Source organism: Mustela erminea, chromosome 1 (assembly GCF_009829155.1).
Source record: "Mustela erminea isolate mMusErm1 chromosome 1, mMusErm1.Pri, whole genome shotgun sequence".
NCBI lineage: Eukaryota > Metazoa > Chordata > Mammalia > Carnivora > Mustelidae > Mustela > Mustela erminea.
The window spans coordinates 26,742,970-26,759,531 of NC_045614.1; the positions used below are offsets into that span (position 1 = coordinate 26,742,970).

Below are 16,562 nucleotides of genomic sequence, written 5' to 3' on the forward strand. Positions count from 1 at the left end.
CCTAAGGCTTAGAGTAGTCAAAGTAACTGCCCAAGGACTGTGCATTGAAAGGTAATAGAAATTGATACCCAAGGACACAGTGGTTTGGTTTTTTTTTTAAACAACGTTTAATAAAATAAAGGATTCTTTGGATTTAGCAAAGGCCTTGTGAATTGAGGTTTTAGAGGCCGATGACCGAAATAACAATAACAAAACTGATGCTCTCCTCTCTTCCCAGGCTGACTATACTTGGTTCCTCCCTCAGGGCCTTTGCACATGCATTCCTCCTTCTTATCTTCTTAAGACTTATTCCTAGTGCCTAGTACCATCTAAAATTCTGTTTACTGGAATGTGGTCTATTTCTCCCACTGGGGCAGGGATTATGCTTGATTTGTTTTATTTTTGGTTCCTGACACCAGGCCTGTTCTTTCATAAGCTCTTCATAATTATTGAGCCACTAAAGGTTGAAGTGACTGGCTTTATGGTCCTTCTCATCTGCTGAGTTCCAGCCCTAAGACAGTGGGGAGTTGTGACGTGGTTATACATTTGTGCCATGTGACTTTGTTTCTGTGACTTTCAGCTGCTGCTTTCCTGGGGCATCCTTCAGCAGCAATGGGGCAGGAGAGAGCCAGGACAGCGCCCGACCTGGCGGCTCACTGCAGGGCCTTGGCTGGCACAGCGTACTTTTACTCATACCCAGCACCTTCTCTAACTATTGTTCATTTTCTGTCCTAGGCACAAGTGACCCCTGATAGTGACAAGAACAAGACATATTCTGTGGAGTATCTGCCCAAGGTCACTGGGTTGCACAAAGTAAGATGAGGTGTCATGGCCTTTGCTTGGATTGCTCTTCTAGGCTTGCATCAGTGTGTATGTGAGAGGGTTATCTTAGGAAGGTTGAATGCTGCTCAGTTCTTTGCAGTGTAAGGTGGTTTTCAACTCCCATCTGGGTAACAAATGGTTGTAGCTACATGCCTGGACCATAGATGCTATGGATTCTTTGTCTTCAATGCTTTCTTGAGTATCCCCCGTGGGGTGCTCTGGAGGGTCTCTCCATATTGAAGCTTGAGAGCCAGCTGAGTATAGTCCAATGGCCCAGTTATGCACCTGGAGGAATGATGGGGGTCTAACCCCCAGGTCCTTTGTCTCAGCAACATTTTGAGTTCTGTTGAGTAGTGTCTAGTTGGCCTATAGGACAGAGGTCCAGGGAGTCTTGCAAGAGAGTAGGGTGATCCAAGAGTATAGCTTTCCCTAAAAGAAAGTCTTCAACAGCACACATAGGTCAATCCTTGTGTACCATGCCAATATTTTGAGACCTAGATCATACCTTCTACCACCTTGGCCTTTAGTGAAGTCACCTGGAATCCTGACTGTCAGTTTTTCTTATACCCTTAGGACATCAGGAATTTGGGGGAAAAAAAATCCTAAAGGGAACATGTATGATGTAATTACTTTGTTCAGTTCGTATGAAATCCAACTCCATACCCCCTTAAAATTTAAAAGATGAGAACTGACTCAAATTTTAAATGAAAATCTATACTGTTTCTCACGTGAGTGATCTTGGTCCCTTGAAAGACATTTTGACTGTAAGTTTGAAACCCTGGAACTGTGCCTTATCTTCGGTGGGGCGGGGGGAGGGGGAGAGCGTGGCCCCTTCTGCAGCTGTCTTAAAGGATCCAGTGTCTGCCGGTTCAGTTAGAAGTGTTGGTTCACCTCCTGTTCACGGAGGCCACCTGTATCCAATGTAAGCATTTTTAGTTCAGTAAAAGACGTGATGTCCCAAGGCCCAGCCGTGTAGTGGATGGAGCCAGGTGGGGACCCCACTCCGGCTAAGTAGGGCTCCTGTTCGCAGCCACCTTTGTGTGGAGAGGTAGGAGATCGTCCGTGCATGTGGCTTGACATGGGGTCTCCCTGGGCAGGGAGCAGTGATGATACTGCATCTATCTTTCAACTTGTAGGTTACAGTCCTCTTTGCAGGACAGCACATCTCCAAGAGCCCATTTGAAGTGAATGTCGACAAGGCACAGGGAGATGCCAGTAAAGTCACCGCAAAAGGCCCAGGCTTGGAAGCTGCCGGAAACATAGCCAATAAGCCCACCTACTTCGATATCTACACGGCAGGTATTGTGGGTCAGGCTTTCTTCCAGAGCCTGAAGTGATCCTCGGGGACCCCAAGGCTTGGGATGCCTGACCTTTTATATTTTAAATCAAATCACTGCCAACAAACGTGCCCTTTTTCAAGTGTATTGGTTATATTTATAGATTTTCAAAACCAGCTTATCTTTTTTTAAAGATTTTATTTATTTATTTGACAGAGCAAAAGCAGAGGGAGCGGCAGGCAGAGGGACAGGGAGAAGCAGGCTGCCTGCTGAGCAGAGAGTCCAACGTGGGGTTCAATCCCAGGACCCTTGGGATCATAACCTGAGCCCAAGGCAGATGCTTAACTGACTAAGCGACCCAGGTGCTCCCCCCAAACCAGCTTTTCTTTAAGATCTTAACACTCAAGCTTGGGTTTGATTATTAATAATCCATCAATTTCTGTACACATTTCTGCCTTAGCTAAATAACTATTCCAAAGAAACTAAGTTTTAAGAATCCTTTACTAAGGGCACCTGGGAGGCTTATTTGATTAAGCATCTGCCTGTGGCTCAGGTCATGATCCCAAAATCCTGGGATCAAGCCCCACGTCAGGCTCCTTGCTCAGCTGGGAGTCATCTGCTTCTACTTCTCTCTCTAGTAAATAAATAAGATTAAAAAAAAATCTCTACTAGACCAAATTCTATACCAGGTTTGGGGGTGAGGAGAAGAATGATAGAACAGTTTAAATACACAGACACATACACACATACACACACTTTTTTTTTTTTAAATGATACATTTCATGAAATGTCACCTTTCTTTCAATGTAGGAAATTTAAAAAATAGAGAATGGGGGAAAAAAGAAAGTTAATGACCCTCCTGGCCAAACCAGAAAACAGTTGTTAGCATCTCGGTGTGGACCTTCTAAGTGCCTGTCTCCTCCCGTCTGCACTTTGCACCTGTGCTGATCTGCAGCGAGTGTTCTGAGAAGGTGACTGGGGCTCCTGGAGTGCTTGTTTTATTCCAGGTGCTGGTGTGGGGGACATTGGTGTTGAGGTGGAGGATCCCCAGGGGAAGAACACTGTGGAATTGCTGGTGGAAGACAAAGGAAACCAGGTGTATCGGTGTGTGTACAAACCAGTGCAGCCCGGCCCGCACGTGGTCAAGGTCTCCTTTGCGGGGGACACCATTCCCAAGAGTCCCTTCGTCGTGCAGGTCGGGGAAGGTGAGTGCTGGGGTGGCCAGCTATCCCTGCTTCTGGCCTTGAGGCTGACTGCTCACAGCTGAGCTCTGAGGCCAGGAGAAGAGTGGGGGCCATGCTGGGATGCACCTGTCCCCTTTCTGCCAGGGCCCCTGCAGTGGGAAGTGGCTTGCTTTGTCCTCAAGGTATTCATACTGATATCTTATCTTCCTGTGAGCCAAGCAATGACCCAAGTGCTTCACTTGTATTAACTGACTGAATCCTCCCCAAAACACTCATACAGGAGAGTTGTCCTCACTGAGAGCTGCAGGACTGAGACTGTGTAGGCCATTGGTTCCTGTGGCTGAAGTCAGCAGCTGTGGCTCCCATGGCCCCTGCTGCTTGGCCTTTACTGGCTGCCGTGTGCTCAGCACCACAGCATGTAACTGTCACCCCAGTCAGCGTGTTCCAGGTGCTGGGGTCCTCTCCAATTTGCAGGTGGAGACACCAAGGCTAAGATGACATTAGGGCATCAGTGAGTACAGACCAGGCATCTGTACACAAGGTCTCTGTCAACCCCTTAACCCTGCTGCTAAACCCCTTCTGCAGCCAGAGCATGCATTTTTTTCTCTAATGTTAGACTTCTTTTCCTTCTGACTTGGTTGTTCTTTTTGTTTTGTTTTGTTTTCCAACTCTGCTGCCTTTTCTAACCAATACTTGCCTTTCCCTGTTCTGTCCTCTGTCTCTGCGTCTGTAGAGCTGGCTTCCTCTTCTGAATCCTGCCTCTGGGTCAGCCTGGACCCCAAAGCTGTTGGCTTCCTAACTGAGAGCACTGGGCCAGAGGCTCCTCGCTGGGTAAGGGCTGGTTGAGTGGGACTTTCCTCCCAGTTCCCATGCTTCCCGCACACGTCACCTTGGGCCCGTGCTCTTGGTGCCCTCAGGACATGACAGTATACACGTCAGCATCACTTGGCCAGCTGGACCCCAAGCCCACTCATTACATTGAAACTTGTCTAAAACATCTCAAAGTGGTAGATAATTCAGTGGTTTCCTTCAGCTCCATTTCATGTTTATATGAACTGAGCAGTTACCCTTTTGATGTTGAGACTAATACCCATGTTCAGAATTTCCATGAGTGGTTGTTTTTTTTTAAGGCACATTAAAACCCTCCACGGGAAGTCCTGTCATCCTGTTGTGACTTACTTCTGGTATGATCAACTTTTCTCCTTTTAACAAAAAAAAAAAACAACCCAACATATTCATAAACAAAACTCTGTTTGATATAACGCAAGAAAGCATTTTTTTAACAGCTTTCCTGTTCTGATACTGTTCTCTGACTTCCTCTCAGTTAATGGATGATGCTTTTCATCTCTTGCGTTGTCCATTTGTCACTTGTACTGTTTAGAATTTAATTGATTGGGTTTTTCTTTTGACGTACTTCTCCTACTTAACTGATTTTATATTAAAAAGAATCTTCATCCCCCTTTCACAATGGAAAACTAATGTCACTTGCCATAAAATGTGGCCACCAACTTATATTCGCCTACAAACCACCTAAAATCTTCTCTGACTCCTAGAGTGTGGGTCCGTCTCTTCCAGAAATAGTTGTCTGCCAAGCAGCCAGCTGAGGACGTTGTTGGCGGGGGGGGGGTGGGGGGTGGGGGGGGGTGGGGAGACCCGAGGAGGCATTATCTTCCTTCTATGGAGTAAAGAGTTTCATCCTTTGGAGTCTGTGATCCCACTCCTGGCATAGAGAAAACTGTCAAATGTGCATTGCTAAATTTAGAAAGGAAAAGCTACTTAGTCAACAACATGACATTTTACCCCTGCTTTCTCATTTCTGTACTTAAAAAGGTCTCCTATGTTGGCAAAGAATTCCTAGGGTACAGGGATGTGTTTTATTAGCCTTCTGATGACCTCCCTGGAATGGTCGTTTTGTGGACCTCTCATGTAAGAAATTATTAGAAGCTACTTTGGTCCTTAATTTTTAGACTTCTGACTTTAGTTTTTTAAACTAGATCCAGAAATCAAATGAGGAGGGGTGTTTATTGCTAATTGTTGTATTTATAGCCACCCACATTCCGATTACCTGCTGACAGCAGTAAAATGTTTGTCTGCCTTGGCTGAGGGGGTGTCGAATGGGTTCCTTTTTGAGCTATCCCCTGGCTCTCCATGCGAAAGATGATCACATTTTGGCTTTTAAAAATGGCCGATCCAAAGTTTGGAACGCGGTCAGATGTTTTCAAGTGCTACATTTTCCAAGTAGACTTGAAAAAATTGGGTCTTCCCAATTACTGGGCCCTTGAGTGTGGAAATGAGATTTAACTCTCCTTCACCACCGAGAGGATAAACGCCAGGATTCAGTGGGTTCCAGGAGCACAGCGAATGCAGGCTGTGCTTCTCCTCCTTTCTTTGCCAAAGTCACCCCCCAGCCCCCCCACCCCAGTGTGGCTGGACAAAGTTATGTTGTGTCCTTATTTGCTAGCCTGGTGTGCTCCCTGAACAGGACCCTTGGCCTTGGGCAGCTGCTGCAGATTCTCTGTGCAGAGCAAACATTTTCTTGGCGGGTGGCTCCAGGTTACCTTGGCTTGCTCAACTCGAACGAATGAAAGGTTGAATTGATGTCAAAACTCTGTTTGCAGCCTGTAGTCCAAACGCCTGCCGGGCCAGTGGCCGAGGCTTGCAGCCCAAAGGTATCCGCATCCGGGAGACTGCAGACTTCAAGGTTGATACCAAGGCTGCTGGAAGCGGGGAACTTGCTGTCACTGTGAAGGGTCCTAGTAAGTGCTCCTTTGTTTCCCCATCTCAGGTGTGACCTGGGCCAGCTTTGCAGCCCTGGTGTGTGGATTTCATGCCACAGGCAGTTGTGATCGATCCCAGAGAGAATGGTATAAAAGAATTGAGGTGCCCTGAGCTCCATGGGGGAAGGAGGCAGGGATTGATTAGTAACGTCTGCCCTGGGTGCAGTGGGACCAGTGGTAGCTTGACAGCCTCCCCATTTTAAGGCTTCTGGGAATCGAAAAAGCAGTGATGTAATGGAGTTTGGAAAGTGCTGTCCTTGGAGCGACAACCTGAAGTGGCTTACTTTTTATTTGAGGAAACGTGGGCTCGAGAGGAGGGGTCTTGCCCAAGGTCACACAGCTTGTAAGCATCTGAGCTGGAATGCAAGCACAGTCTCCAAAGCCAGTAATTTTTCCACTCCAGGTTACATTTTATAGACTATGAAATTATGCCAAGTACCTAATTACTGTGATCAGTGCTTATAGAAGGAAAATAAAATTCCCTGAGATTAAGTTTTCTTTGTAGATAAATGCTGATTGTGGAGGGGTGGGTTGCACTCTGCAGCTCCTTCTTTTCCCTTTTCGGGAAAGGAGACCGCAGACACGAGGACGAGGATCTGCTCCGTCGGTGCGTTTGCCCCAGCATTTCTGGCTGTAGGCATAGCAGCCCTCCATGGGTTTCTGCCTTGTGGGAATGTGCGTGGTCTCTGTGTTGCTCCCATCCTCTCTATCTTCAACAGGCTGGGGCAGGAGTGCTCTGAGCTCCAGAAAGTTAATATTTGATCACAGAGCACCAAGCTGTGGGGAAGGCTGTGTTCGAAGGGTGGCCAAGGTTCTAGACTGCCCAGACCTGGAGCCAAGTTGCTCTGGGGCTGCCCTCCCTGCTGGCTTGTTGCTACAGGAGCCAAGGAGGCTTTTTCCCCCCCCCCCCCCCCCCCCCCCCGACCTTGGATTCTCGCTTGGCTAAGTGGCTTTCCCAGCCAAACCTCAGGGCACAACATAAAACAAGTTTCTACCTGATGGCTGAACCTGGAGTTTGTGGTACAGCATCTGAAACCTGTTCTCTTGTAGATAGCATGCAGGAGCTTTCTTACTGCTGCTGAAAGATATGCCAGGACAGTAAGCAGAAACCCATGCCAAATACTTGTAAGGGCTCAGTGTCCCTCGACCATTTCATGAGAGGCTAAGACAGCTAGCGATGATCATTAGGAAAAATTAAGATATGACTAGGAGGTCAAGGACCTGTTGGCCCCCACCTCTGTAGAAGGTTCTCTGAGCTTTCGAAAGCTGGTTAAGGTGGGAAATCTTCCTTTTCCCCACACTTAGAAGCAGAGATGGGTCTATTTTTAGGCTTGGATTAATCTCCCAAGTTTTGAGGGGGTCGCATTCTGAGGCAGCCCGTTTCCCTCTATGGCTTACATCTTGTGGATATTGCTATCTTTCTGTTCTTTTTTTTGGATTCTTGTTGGGGGCCTGGAATTGCTTTGGAAAAATGGTGTGTTTTCTTCCCACAGAGGGCCTGGAGGAGCTGGTGAAACAGAAAGGCTTTCTGGATGGAGTCTATGCATTCGAGTATTACCCCAGCACCCCGGGGAAATACAGCATCGCCATCACGTGGGGGGGACACCACATTCCAAAGAGGTGAGTCTCCAGTCGGAGTTGCGTCTTCTCTGGGGGCGTGCTCGGCTCCAGGCAGGATCAGGGAGGTTGCTTCCCCAGGCTGCAGGAGGGAAAGAGATCTGCTTTGTTGAAAACGTTTTTCTTTCTTTTTTTTCTTCTTTTTTTAAAGAGCAGCACACAGACATTTGGCCTGTTCTCAAAAACAGCACTGTGGTTTCGGTTGCCTTGCTTTAAATCAAATGCTGGCGGTCTGGGGCTGGGGGGAGGCAGGGAAGCCAGAAGGAGCAGTAATAGAGAGCAAATGGGCTGTGTGTCTATACACCCTTATATAAACTAAGATTCTCTTTCTTTCAATGTGTGCCTCTGTTCAGGAATGCCATGGGGGTAAAATCTGCCATGGTTTACATTAAAATTCTCTAGGTGAGTGCAGTCAGGAGCCAAGGGACGCAGTCTACAGCTTTGCCTGTGGACATCACAGTTACCCTCCCCTCTTCATTCTCCCCAGCCCTCCTGGGGGCACTTTTAGACTGCAAAGAATAAACTCCATTTACCTTGAGAAATAATCTGGGCATGATCGGGTACTGAGAATCTCAACAAACTTTTTAAAGATTTTTTTAAAAAGTTGGGGTGCCTGTTTAGAAAAGTTTTTAAAAAAATAGAAAAATAAACTCATGAAGCTCAAAAAAAAAAAAGTTGGGGTGCCTGAGCAGCAGTCCATTAAGCATCTGCCTTTGGCTCAGGTTGTGATTCCAGGGTCCTAGGATCGAGTAACATGTTGGGTTCCCCACTCTGCAGGGAGTCTGTTTCTTCCTCTGCCTCTCTCTCTCTCTGTTTCTCATGAATAAATGAACAAAATCTTTTTTTTAAATTAAGTATATTTATTTAAGCAATATCTATGCCCAATATGGGGTTCAGACTCACAACCCCAAGATTAAGAGCTACTTGCTCTACGAACTGAGCCAGCCAGGTATCCCCTTTGCTTTTTTTTATTCTGCTATACTAAAGTTAAAGCTCATCATTTGAAAAAGAAAGAAAGAAAAGAAAAAACTCATTCGTTCATGTGTGAGATAAAGCCTGTTCAACTTAGTTTTTTGTCTTACAAGATACTTTTTAAGATTTTACTTATTTTAGGGACACCTGGGTGGCTCAGTGGGTTAAAGCCTCTGCCTTCGGCTCAGGTCATGATCTCAGGGTCCTGGGATCGAGTCCCACATCGGGCTCTCTGCTCAGCAGGGAGCCTGCTTCCCTTCCTCTCTCTCTGCCTGCCTCTCTGCCTACTTGTGATCTCTGTCAAATAAATAAATAAATAAAATCTTAAAAAAAACAAAAAGATTTTATTTACTTTAGAGAGACAGAGGCAGCACAGGTGGGAGGGGCTAAGGGGGAGGGAGAGTGAGAATCTCAAGCAGAGTCCATGCTGGGCATGGAGCCTGATGCGGGGCGCCATCCCAGGACCCTGAGATCATGACCTGAGCTGAAATCACGAGTTGGATACCCAACCGACTGCACCACCCAGGTGCCCCTTATTCATATAATATAAGCAGGATATAGGAAGGCAGGCACACTCTTACCTTCCCGAGCTCGAGGTCTGCTGAGCCCTGCACTCAAAAGGTGAATGATGGGAAGGATAGTGTGAGGCAGGGTGTTTTGAGAGCCCACCTAGCGGCCACCTGAGTGCCCCAAGGCAGCCACAGTACTTATATTGTTGACATAACAATGGCTGTGGGTGCACCTGTGGAGGAAGGGCTTGGCTGGACACTGGGACTCCAGGTAAAAGGAGTGGAAAAAAACAGCTTATGGCTGTATTTAGTTCCTTCTTTGCTCTTCTTTAATGCTTTTTGTTCCTTTTCTCCTAGCCCCTTTGAGGTTCAAGTTGGCCCGGAAGCAGGCATGCAGAAAGTTCGTGCGTGGGGCCCTGGCCTCCACAGCGGAATTGTCGGGCGTTCGGCGGATTTCGTGGTGGAGTCCATTGGCTCTGAAGTGGGGTCTCTGGGTAGGTGGAAGCAGCCGGCCAGCAGCCCTGGGGGGCTGAGATGACACGAGGCTTGGTTCCAGTGTTAGACTGAGACTCGGGCCTCCTCCAAGCCTCGCTCCCCTTTTCCCCCAGCCTCCTGACCCCCCAAGTCCAACTCTTGGTACTGCCGTGGGATTGCGATTTTCCTTTTCCTATTGCCCTGCAAGTTGCCCTCTGCCTCTTCATTCATTCACCTGCTAAACCTCAAGGTAGAGGTTTCCTATGGATCTGGTGCTTGAAACAGTGCCTGGAACCTAGGAGGCACTTGTCAAATCATGTTGACTGATTCTTAGTTTAGATGAATGAAGGAATTTGGCTGAAATTTGAAATTTGGAGAAAAAATATTCTTCGGAGTGGAACAGTATATTTTAAACACACCTCTGATGTATATAGGATCACTTGAGAACAGTGGTCGGCATACCTGCTCTAAAAAGGACCAGAAAGCAAATATTTCAGTCTCGTGGGCCATATTCTTCCCACTGCAGCCGTGGCTGCATGAAAGCAGCCAGAGAAGGGAGGTAAGGGAAGGGGTGTGGCTGTGTCCCAGCAAAGCCTTATGTACAGAAACAGCTGTACTGGCCATAGGGTGATGACCAACTGTTTCAGGTAGTAAGAATAAGCAAACTGGCCAAAAAGAAGAAATCACCTTTAGTGTTTCCTTCTAGAGAGAGAATCAATGTTTTGGTATTAAACCTTTTGGCATATCCTTCTAGGCTTTTTTTTTTTTTTTTCTATGCATGGACATAGAAACATTCATCTGCCACAAAGAATACCTCGGGGTAATCTTTCTATCTTTCCGCCTCATAAAGATAGGCCTTGTCTTCATTTTCCTTGGCTTCTTTGGAATTCCATTGCATGGATATGTCTATTGTTAGGCTCTCTGGTTACTTCCACGGTTTTCCTGTAGAAACAGTGCTGAGTACATAGACTGTTTCTGTTTATGCATAGCCTTGATTACTTCCTTTAGACAAGAGCCCAGAAGCGGATTTGATGGGGCAAAGGGCGGGCATTGGTTTAAGGTTTTAGTTGACCTTCCCTGATAGATGATGTTTTTAAAACAATAACAACAACAACAAAACCCCATGGTATAAAATCCAACCTTCCATATCTAGTGAAGACTCAGTAGTCTTGGTTTTGTCAGAAAGGGATACAAAGAGATTTCAGTCTTCTGGCTGATACTTGCTTTGAGGGAATGAGCCAATAGAATAGGTTCTTTCCACCATGCAACCAGGGGTCCCTCTCACCTTGTCCCCAGGGTTTGCCATTGAAGGCCCCTCCCAGGCAAAGATTGAGTATGATGACCAGAACGATGGGTCATGTGATGTCAAGTACTGGCCCAAGGAGCCCGGGGAGTACGCCGTTCACATCATGTGTGATGACGAAGACATCAAGGACAGCCCATACATGGCCTTCATCCACCCGGCCGCAGGAGACTACAACCCGGATCTGGTGAGCCTGTCACGTTTCTGTGCTCTCCTCCTGGCTCCTGGCCCTCTCTGTGGTGCGCAGAGGGTGACCCTAACCAGCCTGTTAAGGGATGGCCGCGAGGAGCCGTGTAGAGCTTAGGAAGGATGCTGATCTGAGTTGGAACCCTGGTAGTACCATTCCAGAATTTTCTAATGCTGGGCGAGAAAGAAAAGATTCTTTCTCTTTACAGTGGGAATGATGGCCCTGTCTGCCTCCCAGTGTTTCTGGGATGACTCAAGGAGCTAACGTGCATAAAGACAGCCCTTCGCCCAGTGCCTGGCTCGTGCAGGGGGTCATGGGGACTGCTGCTCTTTTTCTCCCCAGCTCCCTTCTCTTAAATGGGAACAGTATTTCTAAGCGCTTCTGTCACACTCTTAGGCTGCAGATAAGCATCGAGTCTGAGGTGGCCTGGCTGCCAGGAGGAAGCCTCCACGCCTCCACGTGTGCTGCCCTGGCCCACACGGGGAGCCATTTGTAGCCTGGAGGCGGTCTGGGCTAGTTGCCTTTCCTCATTGGCCAGTGGCTGGTCCTTTGTTCTCTAGAGCTGTAAACCTTTGGGATGTCTGTGGTAAAGGTTCTGAGTCCCCTCCGTGTGGAAACGTTGAACCCAGACATGACTGGAGATCCCTGCCCTGGGTACTAGAAGTTGTCTCTGCTCAGAACAAGGCAAGGAGCCCCAGGCTCGTTTGGGGCCTGGTTTTGGAGAGTTTTCCTCCTGCTAGGATGTTAATGATACTGTTTGTAATTTTGGGGTTACAACCTGCTGGAGCATTTTCTTCCTTCCCTAGCCATCCTATTACATAGGTAATGTGAAACCAGACACCGGTAGTTTTGTTATCTTGTTCCTGGGTCCTTGGTCATTATGTAGGGGTTTCGTTCAGGCATTGCACAGAAGGAGAATCATTATTGGCCCTTTGCCCCAGGTCCAAGCATACGGGCCAGGTTTGGAGAAATCTGGGTGCATTGTCAACAACCTGTGTGAGTTCACTGTGGATCCTAAGGATGCTGGAAAAGCCCCCTTGAAGATATTTGCTCAGGTAAGTTTCCAGGGACCATCTGTGCAGGCAATCATCGGGAGACATGCTTCGCCGCTGTAATGGCGACTTGGCTCTGTTCACCTGACCCTCAGTTTATTCATTTGCATGCTGGGAATAAGAAGAATATCTCTTGAGGTTATGTGCAGATTACATGGGATTCTAATATGTAAAGCCAGGGTGCTTTTCTCATTTTTATGATTTGTATTCTTTGGAAACAAGGCTTGATTTCAGATTTCCCCTGTACATGTCCTTCAGTGTGGCCAAAGCTACTTAGGCCTTCACTGGAGGTTTGTAAATAAGCGTTTATTGAATATGTTTATCTAATTTAATCAAATTTGGCCCAGGAATTTAAATGCAGGAATTAAAATTAAGGAGGATTTTTTAAAAGATTGATTTATTTAGTGAGAGAGAGTGTGCACATGTGTAAGCACACACCCGAGTGGGGGGAGCAGAGAGGGAGAGAGAATCTCAAGCAGACCCCTGCTGAACATGGAGCCCAATGCAGGGGTTCAATCTCTCAACCCTGAGATCATGACCTGAGCCGAAATCAAGAGTTGGACACTTAACCAACCGAGTGAGCCACCCAGGCACCCCCAAATTAAGAGGTATTGAGTGGTCATGACTTTCTAGCAGGGTCATTTGCTCTTATGAAAAAAACAAATAAATACAGTCAGTATTTTGTCACCTGTGGTGACGACATTGTGAAAGCGTGGCATATCATAGTTGTTCCATGTTTTGTTGGATGGGTGGTGACTTGATGGTCTTGGGAAGCAATGGTGGCCCTGTTTGATGAAGACTATGTGAAGGCCAGTTTCTGTTCTTAGCCCCTGCTCTTTTATAGGATGGGGAAGGCCAGCCCATTGACATCCAGATGAAGAGCCGGATGGACGGCACGTACGCCTGCTCGTACACCCCGGTTAAGGCCATCAAGCATACCATTGCTGTGGTCTGGGGAGGCGTGAACATTCCACGCAGCCCCTATAGGGTAGGTTGAGATTCCTAATCCTGGCCACTCTATGAAAAAGCCAAGACCTATGACGGGTCTGGGCTCCATGCTAACTAGCAACGTTTCACTGGGTCCAAGTGGAGGAAAACTTGGTTATAACTTTGGACTGTGTTCTTTTTAGGTCAGTATTGGGCAGGGTAGCCATCCCCAGAAGGTCAAGGTGTTTGGGCCAGGCGTGGAGCGAAGTGGACTGAAGGCAAATGAGCCTACTCATTTCACGGTGGACTGTACTGAGGCTGGGGAAGGTGAGTGGAGGGTTCCCCCATTGAGGTCGTTGAAGCTTCTTGAGGAAGAATGGTCTTTTCCTAATGTTGGAAGGGCAGTGAACTTTGAGCTAGAAAATAGTGCACCTGAATAGGTAACTGTTCATCTAATGAGCGTCTGTGGCAGTTCCTTGGTGATCTTTGCTAATCCTCTATTCCTCCTCCAAAGCCCTGACTTAGCACCATCCCTTTGTCAGGCTTGTCACTGGAAACTTCCCAACTGCTTTTCTGGGGTGTTAGCTGAGCTGAGCTGGAAGTGATTGCACGGGACATGCTGTTTCTTGTACACTGGTGCGCTCATAAGCTGGTCTGTTCCAGGTGATGTCAGCGTTGGCATTAAATGTGATGCCCGGGTGTTAAGTGAGGATGAGGAAGACGTGGACTTTGACATTATTCACAACGCCAACGACACGTTTACGGTCAAATATGTGCCTCCTGCCGCCGGGCGATACACTATCAAAGTTCTGTTTGCATCTCAGGTGTGTGTTTGGGCCTGGGTTCTTTCTGGCCACCTGTGTGCATATTTCCTTTTTGTTTTGTTTTGTTTTTTAGCAATAGGGCAGTGTCTTGAGAATTCTCAGGTTTTCCTCTCTGGTTCCTGAAAACCGTAAGGAAAAAAAAAAAAAAACAACCCACCCAGAACTAAAGTTTTAACACTTTCTGACCAAAGTGAGGCACACAGTGTTTTCATGGGTTATAGCAGGGCTCTGGAAGGAGACTGGTTTGTTAGAAATGCTTGTCAAGTCTTTGACTGAAACATAATGAACTTCTGGATGTGTTCTACCTCTCCTCCTTGGAAGCAATGGCTTTGGCCTTGACCTTTATACCTCTATAGGGAGAGGAGGTTTGACCTTTCAAATTGAGCTCCTATTTATTTGTGATAGGTGAAGATAAGGCGAGTGGTACCTGAAACAGGGAACAGTGGAATCCTGGTGATTCAGATTAACCTCCTGTAAGGATGGAATCTCAAGAGAAAGTTCTCTGCCTGAGGTGTTGGTCTTGAATTGACTTCATCCAGTTAGCCTATTCTGCCTTTATTCTGATAATCTGCACCATTCTTTGTGAAGAATTACAATCCTGTTTCTGATCAGCTCCTCCCATTCCCCAAACCTTAGCTCTGAACTGTGCCTAAGGGCCTGTCCTTTAGCCCAATCCTTTTTGTTACTGTCATTTTGGGTTTTATTCTTGGTAGGATTTTTTGCATCCTAAGAACTCAACTTTTGGTGTTAAAGGCTCAGAGTTTTCTGATTCATTTGGAGGAAACTTTCCTTCAGCTGTGCAGCATCACAGGTCAAAGCCTGTGATGGAGGGATCCAGGCATTCATGAATGACCCCCGATGGCCCCTACCTTAGGCTAGAGTAGGAAAACTTGACCCGTGGGGAAAGAAGTTAGCCTGCTGCCCGCCAGAGTCACAGAGGTCTCCCCTTCACGTTGGGCAGAAGGCTAAGCTCTGGCAGAAGATTCAGGGGCTTTCCTACTGAGATAGTGTCTCCCCTGCAGGAAATCCCCGCCAGCCCTTTCAGAGTGAAAGTTGACCCTTCCCACGATGCCAGCAAAGTGAAGGCAGAAGGCCCAGGGCTCAGCAAAGCAGGTAAGAGAGTACCCGGGAAAGGTCATCCCGGAGACCTTCTGTGGTCCAGTGGCCATGGGCAGGTTGGGTCCAGGGACCCTGAGGGACTTGTCTCCTTGAAAGGCTGGTCCTGTTGGGGTTCCCATTCAGCAGAGGCGGTGCTCCTGCCGAGCTGTTGGCAGTGCTCCTGAGTACCAGCCCCTGTCACCGACTGCCTTGCTGGGGCTGGGGCTGATGAACCCGTCGGACTGGTTGTAAGAGTGAAACCGCTCCAGCCAGGCCTGTCTCCTCACTTCACAGTCTGTCCTTCCAGGTGTGGAAAACGGGAAACCAACCCACTTCACGGTCTACACCAAAGGGGCCGGAAAAGCCCCACTGAACGTGCAGTTCAGTAGCCCCATTCCCGGAGATGCTGTGAAGGACTTGGACATCATCGACAATTACGACTACTCCCACACTGTCAAATACACACCCACCCAGCAGGTAGGGTCCTTCCTGTGTCCGCTGCCACCAGCCCAGGCCCTCTCCCTCTCAGTGCTGTGCTGGGCACTTTGGACACCAAGGCTGTGATCGGTGCTTTGTTGAGGTGCTCCTCTGTGGGTGACAGGCTCTTTATTCCTGTCATTCTGAGCCTCTCCAGGAGGGCTGGCAAGAGGCCTGGCTGGTTCTGTGAGAGAGGCCTGAAGGTTTCCCTAAGTACAAGGGGCAAGCTAGCTTGTCTCTCCCCATCCCCAGCTCCCACCTCTATTTTGGGTTTTAGCAGAAACAGTGAGCTCTTGAAATTCGGAACCTAGTATTTTCCTCTTAGTCCACACTCTCTCCCATTCTTACCAGCTGCCCTTAAATGCAGTCTTTTCTTACTTACTCCAAGGGTAGGACGGGCGACCCCTTTGTGTTTTCTTGCTGGTCCCATTTACAAGGTGGTGGAGTGGGTCTCTCTCAAAACCCAGTTCAGCCCTTGGTCTTCTAGGCCTGAGACACTATCTAGGGCCCCAGATTGTCCTCTTTTACAAAATCCAGGAACGTACACAGGATCTTACGATCCAGGCCATTTTGCTCTGTTTATTTTAGGCAAGAAACACCTAAAAAATGACTTCTCAGCCTCTCTGTGTGAATTCATGTTAATTTGTTCAAAATTGGAGTTTGCTTCATGGCCACACATCTGGGATGTGAGGAACAGAAAACCCAGAAGAAAAGCCTGGATTTCCTATTTTTTATGCATAGTGTTCTACACAGTCCTTCCGAACCTCTCAGATTTCTTCTTTCTTGAGGAAAATAGTCTCCCTTGTGTGAGGTGCCTTTTGTAGGAGAACAGGGGCGATGCTTTCTGTAGAAACACCACCCAAGAGAGAAGCATCACTCCTGCCTGACCCTCAGTGAGGAGCTGCCTGGAGTCTAGTGGGAAGGAACGACGGGTATGGTGAGGATGAGGGGGTGGTGCAAATGTCCCCTTGCCTTAGGGACTACATGTCCTTGGAGATGGACTCTTTGGCGGTGGGAGCGGTTCTCTGGGGTGAATTCTGTGCCACCGTAAAGATGTGGCCTCTTACATCAAGCTGTCCTTCC

At 47.7% G+C, this 16,562-nt stretch overlaps 1 protein-coding gene across 5 annotated transcripts in view; it reads left to right on the top strand.

Annotated features, from left to right (window-relative positions):
- Positions 1-16,562, top strand: part of FLNB (filamin B) — a 147,884-nt gene that overhangs the window by 76,384 nt on the left and 54,938 nt on the right. For all 5 annotated transcript variants that reach the window (XM_032323456.1, XM_032323489.1, XM_032323463.1 and 2 more), the window contains exons 6-18: positions 715-792; positions 1,938-2,100; positions 3,086-3,283; positions 5,881-6,018; positions 7,533-7,659; positions 9,495-9,631; positions 10,908-11,101; positions 12,043-12,156; positions 12,998-13,141; positions 13,284-13,407; positions 13,744-13,904; positions 14,927-15,017; positions 15,310-15,479. In XM_032323456.1, the coding sequence (XP_032179347.1) occupies positions 715-792; positions 1,938-2,100; positions 3,086-3,283; positions 5,881-6,018; positions 7,533-7,659; positions 9,495-9,631; positions 10,908-11,101; positions 12,043-12,156; positions 12,998-13,141; positions 13,284-13,407; positions 13,744-13,904; positions 14,927-15,017; positions 15,310-15,479 (1,839 nt within the window). The remainder of the gene's footprint in view (positions 1-714; positions 793-1,937; positions 2,101-3,085; positions 3,284-5,880; positions 6,019-7,532; positions 7,660-9,494; positions 9,632-10,907; positions 11,102-12,042; positions 12,157-12,997; positions 13,142-13,283; positions 13,408-13,743; positions 13,905-14,926; positions 15,018-15,309; positions 15,480-16,562) is intronic.